Raw genomic sequence first — 14,423 nt, 5'->3', positions numbered from 1 at the left:
TAAATGGGTTGTACTTGTATAGCGCTTTTCTACCTTCAAGGTACTCAAAGCGCTTTGACACTACTTCCACATTTACCCGTTCACACACACATTCACACACTGATGGAGGGAGCTGCCATGCAAGGCGCCAACCAGCACCCATCAGGAGCAAGGGTGAAGTGTCTTGTTCAGGACACAACGGACGTGACGAGGTTGGTACGAGGTGGGATTTGAACCAGGGACCCTCGGGTTACGCACGGCCACTCTTCCACTGCGCCACGCCGTCCCTTGATGATGAAATATTAACATTGCAACAGATGCCAATACGGCCTTTTTAGTTTATTAAATTGTAATTTTAAATTTCCCGGGAGTTTCTTCTTGAAAACGTCGCGGAATGATGATCTGTACGCGTGACGTCGAGGAGTGTTAGTAAATATGAGCGCTGCGCACACACACAGCTAAAAGTCGTCTGCTTTAACCGCATAATTATACAGTATTCTGGACATCTGTGTTGCTGAATCTTTTGCAATTTGTTCAATTAATATTGGAGAAGTCAAAGTAGAAAGATGGAGTTGGGAAGCTTTAGCCTTTAGCCACACAAACACACGGTGATTCCTTGTTCAAAATTCCCAGGGGTGGAACTTCACTATGGATCAGAGCGGTCAAGTGAACATGGATCCTTAATAAATGTCAACCACCAGTTTTCGGTGAGAAAATTGTGGTAAAAAGTCGCCTCTTACCGGAGATCAGCTGAGCTAGTGCCGTCCATAATGCTGCCGTCGACTTCCATCAGACACTGGCCTCAAGACACCCGTGGACACACCCTTCCGACTGTCAGGTACTATTAAACTCACTAAAACACTAGCAACACAATAGAAAGATAAGGGATTTCCCATAATTATCTTAGTAAATGTGTCTAAAAACATCAGAATCCATCCCAATGCAATCACATTTTTTTTTCTTTTTCTAGTCCGTCGCTATCAATATCCTCAAACACGAATCTTTCATCCTCGCTCAAATTAATGGGGAAAATGTCGTTTTCTCGGTCCGAATAGCTTTTTGTTGGAGGCTCCCATTAAAAACAATGTGAGGATTTGAGGAGCCCGACCTGGAGGTATGTCTTTACAGTCTTTAAAATCTCACTAAAACACTATTAAAACAATAAGCAGCAGATAAGGGATTTTCCAGAATTACCCTAGTAAATGTGTCTAATTACATCTGAAACGCTCACACTGCTGCTGCCCGGAGCTGTCGCTTTTTTTTCTTCTTCTTTTCCTTCACAATCAATATCCTAATTCACAAATCTTTCATCCTCGCTCAAATTAATGGGGAAATTGTCGCTTTCTTGGTCCGAATTGCTCATACTGATGGTGGCTCCCATTATAAACAATGTGAATATGTGTGGAGCCCTGCAACTCGTGACGTCACGCGCACATACTTCCGGTACAGGCAGGGCTTTTCTATTAGCGACCAAAAGTTGCAAACTTTATCGTGGATGTTCTCTATTAAATCCTTTCAGCAAAAATATGGCAATATCGCAAAATGATCAAGTATGACACATAGAATGGACCTGCTATCGCCGTTTAAATAAGAAAATCTCATTTCAGTCGGCCTTTAAGCACAATCATTTATGGATTGGTCTGGAATTGGTTATTTCGGTCAACCAATCAGTTACTTGAACTATGAAATTTCAGAAGGAAAACATTTTATTAGTAAAAAATAATAATCATAGTGAATGGGAAAAATAAGCATGAGAAAGTAGTTGGGAAAGGGCATGTTCACCACTGTGTTACATCAAGTGTGGCTTGTGGAGTGAGATTGGGTTAAATTGTGTTACTCTCACGCTCAATGCTGATAACGCAATATTCTATAAAAGGCAATGGTGCCAGGGAAAATGTTTGCTCGTTTATATATTGGTGTGGTGGCCGGTAGACTGGGGTGTAGGACCGGTTAACAAACTAATTCTGTAATATGTCTTAGCCGGCTCACCGTTGGTTGTATGCTGTTTAGGCATACTTGCCAAACTTGAGACCTCCGAATTCGGGGGTTTATGTCATAATCCGTTCATGAATGAGTATATCCGTTTATCCACCGAGTTCAATGGAGAAGTCTGATCTACAAAATTGGCAGGCAGCATTCCACTTCAAACTGTCCTTAAATAATTTTTTCCAATCATTTTGGAATTTGCAGGTGTACTTCTTCTTACTCGTCGCCATGTTTCTTCTTCGTTCTTCTGCTTCGTCTCTGTTATGTTTTTGGACATTACTACTTGCCGTAGTTTTAAAGCAATGCATTATGGGAATCCGGATGTTGTGTCAGTGTATTACCGTGCCGGCTGGAACACACACACGCTGAGAAATAGCTCTGTGACTGCCTACTTTATGGGTTGTAGATAAACCTATGGATAACGGAGACATATATTCAGGTGAGACAGGACGCTAAAGGCAGTGCCCCCAATTGTTTGCTTTCTCTTTTGCCACATCCACGACTTGGGGTTTATCAGGAATCGAGAGAAATTTGGGAGACTGGTTGACCCGGGAAATTTTCAGGAGGGGCACTGAAATTCGGGAATCTCCCGGGAAAATCGGGAGGGTTGACAAGTATGCTGTTTAGGACTGCTACAAACTGGGCTAGTTAGCTCAGTACGGCTAACGCTTGCAAGTGTGACCACGGCATTTAAAGTTACAAAGTAACTCTGCTTTAACTGGTGGACACGTCCCATAAGCAGGGACAACATTTCCATGAGAAGGGTGCAAGAAAGGGGGACTTTTCGGACTGGGGTTAGCTTAGCTCTGGAAGCTTAGCAGCCAGCGAGCTGAAAGTAAAGCAGTGAAACAAAGAGAGCAAGTGCTTTGTAAATTCGATAGGACTACAAAATGTGTTGGAGAAAGCTATAAAATATTTAGAAGCACATACAACATAAAGACTTAGCTTTAATGACGAGGCAGAACAAATAAACCAATAGAAGCGCTAACTAGCAACAGCTTGAACAATTGTTTTTATGTCGGAAGAAACTGGTAGTTGCGAAATAAATATGAAACTAAAAAAATTAAATTTGACCCGGTGATGTCCAAACCTTCTGTGGATAGTGCCCACCCCATTCAGTGACGTGGGAACACGATCCACCATTTGCTACACGTCTTGTTAGGGCAGGGGTTGGCAACTCAGAATGTTGAAAGAGCCATTTTGGACCAAAATCTGTCTGGAGCCGCAAAAAATGTAAAGCTTATTATAAATGTTAAAATGAAGGCTACACATGATGTGTCTACATAAGCTTTATCAGACTACTATCAAAATGACTTTGTCGCAGGCTGATGTGAATCTTTGTTGACAGAAATGTTGAAATGTAATATTTTTACAAAATTGAAAAACATCACTAAAATGGAGGCTTTTCAGAGGGTGTGATAACTCATGGAAATTACTGTCTTTGAGTGGCAAAAGGTGTGTTCAATTTGAAGGAAACGGAAACTACAAATGAGCTCAAATATGCCTAAAACAGGGGTCACCAACGCGGTGCCCGCGGGCACCAGGTAGCCCGTAAGGACCAGATGAGTCGCCCCCTGGCCTGTTCTAAAAATAGCTCAAATAGCAGCACTTACCAGTGAGCTGCCTCTATTTTTTAAATGTTATTTAGCTGGTCTCGCTTTGCTCAACATTTTTAATTTTAAGAGAGACAAAACTCAAATAGAATTTGAAAATCCAAGAAAATATTGTACAGACTTGGTCTTCACTTGTTTAAATAAATAATTTTTTTTTTTTTTACTTTGCTTCTAACTTTCAGAAAGACAATTCTAGACAAAAAATACAACCTTAAAAATTATTTTAGGATTTTCCAACACATACACATTTTTACCCTGTAAATTCCTTCCTCTTCTTTCCTGACCATTTAAATTAATGTTCATGTATTTTATTTTTTTATTGTAAGGAATAATAAATACATTTTAATTTAATTCTTCATTTTAGGTTCTGTTTTTTCGACGAAGAATATTTGTGAAATATTTCTTCAAACTTATTATGATTAAAATTAAAAGATAATATTCTGGCAAATCTAGGAAATCTGTAGAATCAAATTTAAATCTTATTTCAAGGTCTTTTGAATGTATGTTAAAATTTTTGTTCTGGAAAATCTAGAAGAAATAATGATTTGTCCTTGTTAGAAATATAGCTTGGTCCAATTTGTTATATTTTCTAACAAGGTTCAGATTGGATTTTAACCTAATTAAAACATGTCATCAAAAATATATATTTATTGTGAGAAATCATTACGATGATCAGTGTGTCCACAAAGATAAATATCATTAATCATTATTAATAACATAGAGTTAAAAGTAAATTGAGCAATTTGGCTATTTAATACAATTTATTTAAGTGTGTATCAAACTGGTAGCCCTTCGCAATAATCAGTACCCAAGAAGTAGCTCTTGGTTTCAAAAAGGTTGGTGACCCATAACATAAAAAATGAGGCATAATGATGCATTATGTACATACAGCTAGCATAGATAGCATGTTAGCATCAATTAGCTTGCAGTCATGCAGTGACCAAATATGTCTGATTAGGAGTTCACACAAGTCAATAACATCAACAAAGCTCACCTTTGTGGATTCATGCACAGCATAAAACATTGGATGGACAAATAGAGACAGAGAATGAGTGGCGTTGAACAAATCTTTCTGTGGCAGCATCAAGGAAAGTTGTACATGTAAACAAACTGGTGTGTTCAAAGACTTCTGAAATTATTGTAGCATCCCGGAAGAGTCAGTGTTGCAAGGGGTTCTGGGTATTTGTTCTGTTGTGTTTATGTTGTGTTAAGGTGCGGATGTTCTCCCGAAATGTGTTTGTCATTCTTGTTTGGTATTTCTAACAGTGTTAAAGTTGTTTATACAGCCACCCTCAGTGTGACCTCTATGGCTGTTGACAAAGTATGCCTTGATTGACAATCAATCAATCCACTGCCTTGCTCTCTCGCTCTCTCTGTCGCTGCCCCTCCCTCACGACTGTTACTGCGTTCGCACACCTTCACAATTTGTTTTGTTTTCAACCCATCTTAACCCTGTACATACATTGGAAATACACGCAATCTTGACACAAAACGGCAGACATTTGAGGTATTTAAGAAACCCCGCCAGGACAGCCCCGCAAAAGTCGCCATGTTCGGGTAAAAGAGTACGTATGGTCAGTCTAATTTAACCCTTTCTCAGAAAAACACGATCCGTATTCTATGGACCCCAAGGCCCGGGTTATATCGAACTTTGAGTGTACCATCGATTCTTGGTTCAATATTAAAACAGACTGGAAATTGGAATCAAAGGAAACCTCACTACATGTTTTCACAGACTGTACTGTACATCAGCAGTACAAAGAAGGCTGACATAAATATATGTTTTAAAGGTGCTGTATAACTTTGAAGGGAGAACAAGTCCTCAATTGAAAGCGCAGTTTGGACTTTGTACGGCATCATTCATGTACAAAATCCGTTTCCATATGAGTTGGGAAATTCTGTTAGATGTGAATATAAACGGAATAAAATGATTTGCAAATCCTTTTCAACCCATATTCAATTGAATGCACTACAAAGACAACATATTTGATGTTTAAACTCATTAACTTTATTTTTTTTTTCAAATAATTAACTTAGAATTTCACGGCTGCAACACGTGCCAAAGTAGTTGGGAAAGGGCATGTTTACCACTGTGTTACATCACTTTTTCTTTTAACAACACTCAATAAACGTTTGGGAACTGAGCAAACTAATTGTTGAAGCTTTGAAAGTGGAATTCTTTCCCATTTTTGTTTTATGTAGAGCTTCAGTCGTTCAACAGTCCGGGGTCTCCGCTGTCGTATTTTACGCTTCATAATGCGCCACACATTTTCGATGGGAGACCGTTCTGGACTGCAGGCGGGCCAGGAAAGAATCCACACTCTTTTTTTACGAAGCCACGCTGTTGTAACACTTGTCTTGCTGAAATAAGCAGGGGCGTCCATTATAACGTTGCTTGGATGACAACATATGTTGCTCCAAAACCTCTATGGACCTTTCAGCATTAATGGTGCCTTCACAAATGTATAAGTTACCCATGCCTTGGGCACTAATACGCCCCCATACCATCACAGATGCTGGCTTTTGAACTTTGCGCCTATAACAATCCGAATGTTTATTTTCCTCTTTGTTCTGGAGGACACCACGTCCTCTGTTTCCAAATATAATGTGAAATGTGAACTCGTCAGACCACAGAACACCTTTCCACTTTGCATCAGTCCATCTTAGGTGAGCTCAGGCCCAGCCAAACCGGCGGCTTTTCAGGATATTGTTGATGAATGGGTTTGGCTTTGCTTAGTAGAGTTTTAACTTGCACTTACTGATGTAGCGACCAACTGTAGTTACTGACAGTGTTTTTATGAAGTGTTCCTGAGCCCATGTGATGATATCCTTTACACACTGATGTCAGTTTTTGATGCAGTACTACCTGAGGGATCAAAAGTCCATAATATCATCGCTTATGTGCAGTGATTTCTGCAGATTCTCTGAACTTTTAAATTATTTTACGGACCGTAGATGGTAAAATCCCTAAATTCTAGGGGTGTAACGTTACACAAAAATTTTGGTTAGGTATGTACCTCGGTTCAGAGGTCACGGTTCGGTTAATTTTCGGTACAGTAAGAAAACAACAAAATATACATTTTTTGATTATTTATTTAACAAATTTGCTAAATCTTCCACCAAAAATATTTTTCTTGGTGGAATATTTGATGTGAAGTAATCGGAAACTTGGATCGGTCAATAATTCATAATAACATTGATTTTGATTCAATATTATGTTTTGAGCAATGACAGTTCGAAAGAAAAAAAAACAGCTTGGTTTTATTAGTCAACGTTGCATCCATTTTCTACCGCTTGTCCCTTACGGGGTTGCTGGCGCCTATCTCAGCTACAATCGGGCGGAAGGCGGGGTACACCCTGGACAAGTCGCCACCTCATCACAGGGCCAACACAGATAGACAGACAACATTCACACACTAGGGCCAATTTAGTGTTGCCAATCAACCTATCCCCAGGTGCATGTCTTTGGAAGTGGGAGGAAGCCGGAGTACCCGGAGGGAACCCACGCATTCACGGGGAGAACATGCAAACTCCACACAGAAAGATCCCGAGCCTGGATTTGAACCCAGGAATGCAGGAACTTCGTATTGTGAGGCAGACGCACTAACCCCTCTGCCACCGTGAAGCCGTCAATGTTGCAACTTTTTCTAAATTACATTTATTTAGCCTTTAAGCGTTTTCATTTCACTTTTGTTTATGTTTTTGTTTATTTTAATGGTATTTTTAGAATGTGCCGTTGGCCTTTAAAACATTAGCTGTGGGCCGCAAATGGCACACTTTTGACACCCCTGCTATCGATAATAAAAAATAAACTCTGATAAATCCATAGGTAAAAAGCAGAGCCCGGCGACGCATGCGCGTTTATCATAACTCTCTCTGTCTCTGCCCCTCCCTCACGAATGTTGCTGCGTGCATCCCTTTTTTTGTGTTTTTAACCCCTTCTTGACCCTGAATGTACATTGAAAATACACTCAAACCTAACTTAAAATGCCGGACATCCGAGGCATTTAAGAAACTCCACCTGGACAGCTCCGCAAAGAGGACATATCCCGTGAAAAGAGGAGGTGTGGTCAGTCTATCATAGCCCAGTCGTTGCTAGCATGCTTTGTGGTGTTGTTTTTTTGATTGATTGAAACTTTTATTAGTAGATTGCACAGTACAGTACATATTCCGTACAATTGATCACTAAATGGTAACACCCGAATAAGTTTTTCAACTTGTTTAAGTCGGGCTCCACGTTAATCAATTCATGGTGCCTCGGTGTGCATTGTTTACACAACGTGCGGTGCGCCATTTGATATGTCCATGTCGTTTGGTACACCTCCGAACCGAACTGAAACCCCCGTACCGAAACGATTCAATAGAAATACACGTACCGTCACACCCCTACTAAATTCCTTGCAATACCTCGTTGAGAAATGTTTTTCTAAAACTGTTCGACAATTTGCTTACAAATTGGTGGCCCTCGTCACATCCTTGTTTGTGAATTACTTAGCATTTCATGGAAGCTGCTTTTATATTCAATCATGGCACCCACCTGTTCCCAATTAGCCTGCACACCTGTGGGATGTTCCATAGAAGTGTTTGATGAGCATTCCTCAACTTTATCAGTATTTATTGCCACCTTTCCCACTTCTTTGTCACATGTTGCTGGCATCAAATTCTAAAGTTAAAGATTTGCAAAAAAAAAAAATGTTTATAAGTTTGAACATCAAATATGTTGTCTTTGTAGCATATTCAACTAAATATGGGTTGAAAATGATTCGCAAATCACTGTATTCCGTTTATATTTACATCCAGCACAATTTCCCAACTCATATGGAAACGGGGTTTGTAAATGAACAGTCTGAAGTCTCTGGTCCAGTAGTTAACCTAAGAGAAGAGATGCACTAACATGTGAGATCATTGCCCCTGACTGGAAACGGGTGGAAAATACGTCATCAACGGCTTAGACATCAAAGAAAGTCAGTCAATGGGAGTTAACAACCAAAAGAGGTTAGTATTGGCCATAAAAACACATCTATAAACACTGGCCCCACCAATGGTCTGGACTGTCCGTTATTACTGGCACCGCTGTTGTAATAAACTAACATTAGGTAAGAATACAGTTTGGAGAGGCCACGTGTGAGAGCATGCAAAGCAGGGGACACTGCGGAGGTGTCAAAAAACATTAACGTTTACTAGCTGATGGAAAATCTGCACTAGTAGTCTTATGTGACCAGGGAGAGAAACGCTTTTCAGAGTTAAAGGTGATTTATTAACATAAAGTTGGTTTTACTCATTTTGAAATTACAGTTATGGAATAATATGGTGCTGGATTGTACAAAATATTGCTCATTTGTAGTGATCTTTTTTTAACTATTTGGAAAAAAAATATATAAAAATAACTAAAAAACGTGTTGAAAATTAAACAAGTGATTCTATTATAAATAAAGATTTCTACACATAGAAGTAATCATCAACTTAAAGTGCCCTCTTTGGGAATTGTAAAAGAGATCCATCTGGATTCATGAACTTCATTCTAAACATTTCTTCACAAAAAAAGAAATCTTAAACATCAATATTTATGGAACAAAAAGTCTAGCTGTCAACACTGAATGTTTGATTGTTGTATTATTTTTCCACAGTTTATGAACTTACATTAATAATTCATTGAAGTATTATTCAATAAACATATGTATATAGGACTTATGAATTGCTGCTGTTTTTTAGAATGTTTTTAATAAATCTCACTTGTCCCTTGGCATACTTTCAAGTACCTCCAGAGGTCCGCACGCCCCCAAAAGAAGACTACTGCTCCACTATGTGTCATCGCGCACGCTTTTATATCACACAACCAATTCGCCAGCTCCACAACATGTTGTGTGAGACTTGTGCAGAACAACGTACGTGGCTGCAAGACGTACTTGTTCAACAGCCATGCAGGACACACTGAGGGTGGCCGTAGAAAAACTTTTAACACTGTTACAAATATGTGCCACACTGTTAACCCACACAAAACGAAAATGACAAACCCTTTTTGGCAGAATGTCCGCACCCTAAAACAACTTAAACACAAGAGAACAAATATCCAGAACACCTTGCAGGGCTACAATATACAACACCTCAACCGACGCAAGTAGGGAGGGTGGTGGTGTGAGGGGTTGGTGGTAGCAGGGGTGGGATTCTGGGTAATTGTTCTGGTGTGTTTATGTTGTGTTACGATGCGGATGTTCTCCCGAAATGTGTTTGTCATTCTTGTTTGGTGTGGGTTCACAGTCTGGCACATAATTGTAACAGTGTCAAAAGTTTTTTTACGGCCCACCTTAGTGTGAGGTGTGTAGCTGTTGATCAAATATATCTTGCAATAACACACCTGCGCCTCACGTGGCCAGATGCAACATACAACTGGGCTTGCACGCTGTCAGTTCCAGATGTAGGGGGCGCTAAAGGTAGTGCCATTATGGCACTCCCCTGAATATTGTTGATCTGGTAAAAATTGATTGGGACTTCGAGAGAATTGGTGCCCTGAAATTCAGGGGTCTCCCGGGAAAATTGGGGACGTTGGCAAGAATGACGCTGTCAAGCGGCATTCATATTAAATTATGAACTCGCGGGACGCACCAACATTAAATTGTCATATCAAAGCGCGGGCCGCATAATAACGTCTCGTGGGCCGCAATTGGCCCGCGGGCCGCATGTTTGAGACCCCTGGTTTAAAGTGTGGGAAAAAGGTAGCGGCCTGCAGTTTGTAAATGACGGTAATTCTGTTACGAAATACGATGGTGAATAAAGTTGTAGAGGCCAGGCAGAGGAAGAAAATGGAGCTGAGATTTAAATCAGACATATGGCACTAATACATTAAAATAATATGTATTTATTGAAGAAACTAAGATAAAAAAAGGTTACATGATACCAACAAAACTTGTGAGCACATGCAAATTGGACTGTGTCACTCCAACTCAGGGCTGCTGGGAGTAATAACAGACTGATGGATAGAAAGAGGCTCTTTCATAGCATTCTCAGCCATGCTGACCTCTGAACTCTCTCTGGCATCCCCATTGTCATCAACAGTGTTGGCGACTTTATTAATACAATTATCATCCTCTCTGTCTATCAGTCCATCTTTGTTCATGTCCATGGAATTAACAAGGCTGCTGGCACCAGCACATATCTTAATGGACGTGCTGCTATTTTTCCCAGTGTTCTCATCTTCATCATCACTGTCCTCGATCTCTCCCTCCTCTAATTCCGTCTTTGCCCTTTTCTTTTGCGGGGGCTCCGTTTCAGGGCTGGACTGTGCCATGGCGAGGTTGGTGTTTCGAGAACCATTCGGGAGAGGGGAAGATCGTCTCTGGTCCTGGCTTGCTTGACTCTTTGTTGCGGACTTTTCACAAGCTGACGCGACCTCAGCTGAAACAATACAATCCCATTTGTGTATAAAAAAAGACAGCGAGATCAAATATTGGCAGTTGGTTAGAAAATGATGGCCAAATGATTTGCCGTGATGACTTTGCTCCAGCACAGCGAGAGTCTTGTGTAAACATGGATGGTGAAAATGAGGGACAGTTCAGGCAGGATGGGAAGGATGACGCTATGCTTTGGCCCCTTGCTGGTGCTTAGGATGGGGCAACGTGCCAAGCTATTAGTTATGTAATGAAACAGGGAGGACATGTGAGAAAGAAAGCCTGTGACAACACTAGTTTTACTTTTAAAGAAGTGTGTTTAAAACAAAAGGCAGAGGAAACATTACACACATTGTCCTTGTAAAAAGAATAAAAGTTGTGAATCAATTTTTGTCTTGGCTTCTACCTTCTTTTGCAGTTTGCCTCTCCTGTTTACATAAGTACTTCTTTTGGATGGGCGCCTGTCACACCTGACATCACTGACCTCCTGGCCAACACGCCATCACTCAACATGTAATCTCCTCTACTCAAAAGGTCTCAGCAATTGCTTTGTTTAGGCTTGTTGGATAAAAATGTAGGAAGGTGGCCGAACCCAATGTACGAAAAAATAACTTTTATAGCTTGTTTGAAAGATCCAATCAATCGTTGTGTTGTGTTGAGTCCAACTACTCCACCTAAATCTGGTTCACGACCTCTTACCGAAGGATTCTCTTTCCGTGTCAAAAGTATTGCAAATGTACTTTAAAGCAGGATACTGGATGCCTCCTCCTGCTGTGCAGTGGAGCCTGAGAGCCTCTAAAGCCTTTATCCTCGCTGCGTAAGCTGCTGTCACAGTATCTGATCGCTTGTTATCATTTTCTGTCCAGCTTCCCAGGCCGGAGCTTGAGCAATTATCAGGATGCTTCTTTGACTAACATTACACCAAAACGGCAGCACAGCAACGCCTTATCATTGAGGGCACACACAAACACGGACCAGAATAACTCAATTCGTCATTCAGCCAGAATGGGTCTGATAGAAGGGTGATACTGTGGTCTATTACAAAAAAACAAGTCCATCTGAGTCAGTAGCTAAACTTGATCATACTGTGCAGTAGGGCTGGGCAATAAAACAATACAGTATATTGCAAAACCTTTCCTCAATACTAATGAGGGACAATTTGTCCACGTGATTCCAGCAACCTGAGCAGCACAGCACAAAGCTATTATGTAGTAGCCAAGGTGAAAGAGAGGTTTTTACTTTGTCATTAAACTTGGCCGAGTGAAGTGAGTGAAGTTGGCGGCTTAAAATAGTGGGGATAGGACAAATTGTATCCAACAAGATGTGTAAAATGTTCACGTGTTCCTAATGTGACGATTGTTCAGTTTTTAGGTTAACGGGAGTTTTTTCTTTTCTTTACCGATTTTTTTTAAATAAAATTGCATTGGGTTTTTGATTGCAACACTATTAGACTAGAATATAAAAATGAAGTATACACGCTTTTTCTTAAAGGCCTACTGAAACCCACTACTACCCAACACGCAGTCTGATAGTTTATATATCAATGATGAAATATTAACATTGCAACACATGCCAACACGGCCTTTTTAGTTTACTAAATTACAATTTTAAATTTCCCGGGAGTTTCGTCCTGGAAACGTCGTGTAATGATGACGTGTACGTAAGACGTCACAGGTTTTTAGGAAGTATGAGCGCTGCACACACACACAGCTAAAAGTCGTCTGCTTTAACCGCATAATTATACAGTATTTTGGAGATCTGTGTTGCTGAATCTTTTGCAATTTGTTCAATTAATATTGGAGAAGTCACAGTAGAAAGATGGAGTTGGGAAGCTTTAGCCTTTAGCCACACAAACACACTGTGATTCCTTGTTTAAAATTCCTGGAGGTGAAACGTTACTATGGATCAGAGCGCGGTCACGCGAACATGAATCAAGACGGAATGACAACCAGCAGGTTTCGGTGAGAAAATTGTGGTTAAAAAGTCGCTTCTTACCGGAGAAAAGCTGAGCTTGTGTCGTCCATAGCTGCCGCCGACTCCCCTGAGACACTGCGCGTCAAAACACCCGTGGAGACTATCAGGTACTATTTAACTCACTAAAACACTAGCAACACAATAGAAAGATAAGGGATTTCCCAGAATTATCCCATGAGTCTAAAAACATGGGAATCCGTCCCAATGCAATCGCGTTGTTTATTTTAACTTTTTTTTTTTTTTCCTAGTCCGTCGCTATCAATATCCTCAACCACAAATCTTTCATCCTCGCTCAAATTAATGGGGAAATTGTCGTTTTCTCGGTCCGAATAGCAATTTTTGTTGGAGACTCCCATTAAAAACAATGTGAGGATGTGAGGAGCCCTCAAACGGGTGACGTCATCGTCTGCGACTTATGGGAGCCCTTTGAGACACTAGTGATTTAGGGCTATATAAGTAAACATTGATTGATTGATTGATTGATTGGTGGGAGAGGTCGGGCATTTCTCTTAGCACCGAAAGTTGCGAAGTTTATCGTGGATGTTCTCTACTAAATCCTTTCAGCAAAAACATGGCAATATCGCAAAATGATCAAGTATGACACATAGAATGGACCTGCTATCTCCGTTTAAATAAGAAAATCTCATTTCAGTAGGCCTTTAAGAACTGTTACGGCCCCATTTACTGCCATTGTGACTGATATTTTTAAACAAGCTGTAATCCTGGTGTATCATGATGCTTTTTATTTTTTTACATGAGAACCAAATTAATCTCATTCTTGGCTATTGGAAAAACAAGATCATCAAGTTTCAGTGTAATTGCGCCTCCTTAACCAACAGATGGCACCAAAAATAATGAGACATCATTTTCTGAGCTTTGATGAGCGTAAATGAGTTAAACTGCGATGCAATCGAAATGATCTTGGGCAGTTATATATAAAAGATTGTGTGAACTCAACTAAGTTGTGTCTGTTTTCGCTGTCATTCTAGCTTAGTTGGCACTGTACAAATGTATTTGTCTAATGGTCAACGGTATGAAAAGCAAAGTTGTCCTGATTTTTTTACCTATTCAAGGCTGTATTTACCCAACCTTAAAAGTTCCACTTGGCATCAAAAATGTTGCAGTATAAAAAAGTTATATTTTGACAAGAAGGCCAATTAAACATACAAATAAATCAATAATTATACATAAAAAAAACCATTTATCAGCAGATAGATCTGAAGTTGTTAAAAGATTACAAACAGAAATATCCAATTATTGCTGACAGATGACACTTTTATCAGCGGGTCCCTTTTGGATTCTAAGAATAAGTGTGAATAGTCAATATTAGGCTTGCACAAGGGTTAAAGACTTGCCAGAAGTGAGTTCATGGTTTGTATACATTTTTAGAGTACAGTAAACAATGCTTATTTTTGTGGTGTAACATGCATCTAACTATTACACAATCTATAAAAAAATGGTGGTGTAAGATATTGAAAGAGTGCAT

General features: G+C 40.0%; 1 protein-coding gene across 1 annotated transcript in view; it reads right to left on the bottom strand.

Moving 5' to 3' along the window:
• Positions 1–10,414: 10,414 nt before the first annotated feature.
• Positions 10,415–14,423, bottom strand: part of znhit6 (zinc finger HIT-type containing 6) — a 62,038-nt gene continuing 58,029 nt past the window's right edge. Inside the window, exon 11 of the mRNA XM_061884054.1 lies at positions 10,415–10,970. Coding sequence (XP_061740038.1) covers positions 10,510–10,970 — 461 coding nt within the window. The 3' untranslated portion in view covers positions 10,415–10,509. The remainder of the gene's footprint in view (positions 10,971–14,423) is intronic.

Source organism: Nerophis ophidion, linkage group LG22 (genome assembly GCF_033978795.1).
Source record: "Nerophis ophidion isolate RoL-2023_Sa linkage group LG22, RoL_Noph_v1.0, whole genome shotgun sequence".
NCBI lineage: Eukaryota > Metazoa > Chordata > Actinopteri > Syngnathiformes > Syngnathidae > Nerophis > Nerophis ophidion.
This window is presented reverse-complemented; position numbering and strand designations above follow the sequence as displayed.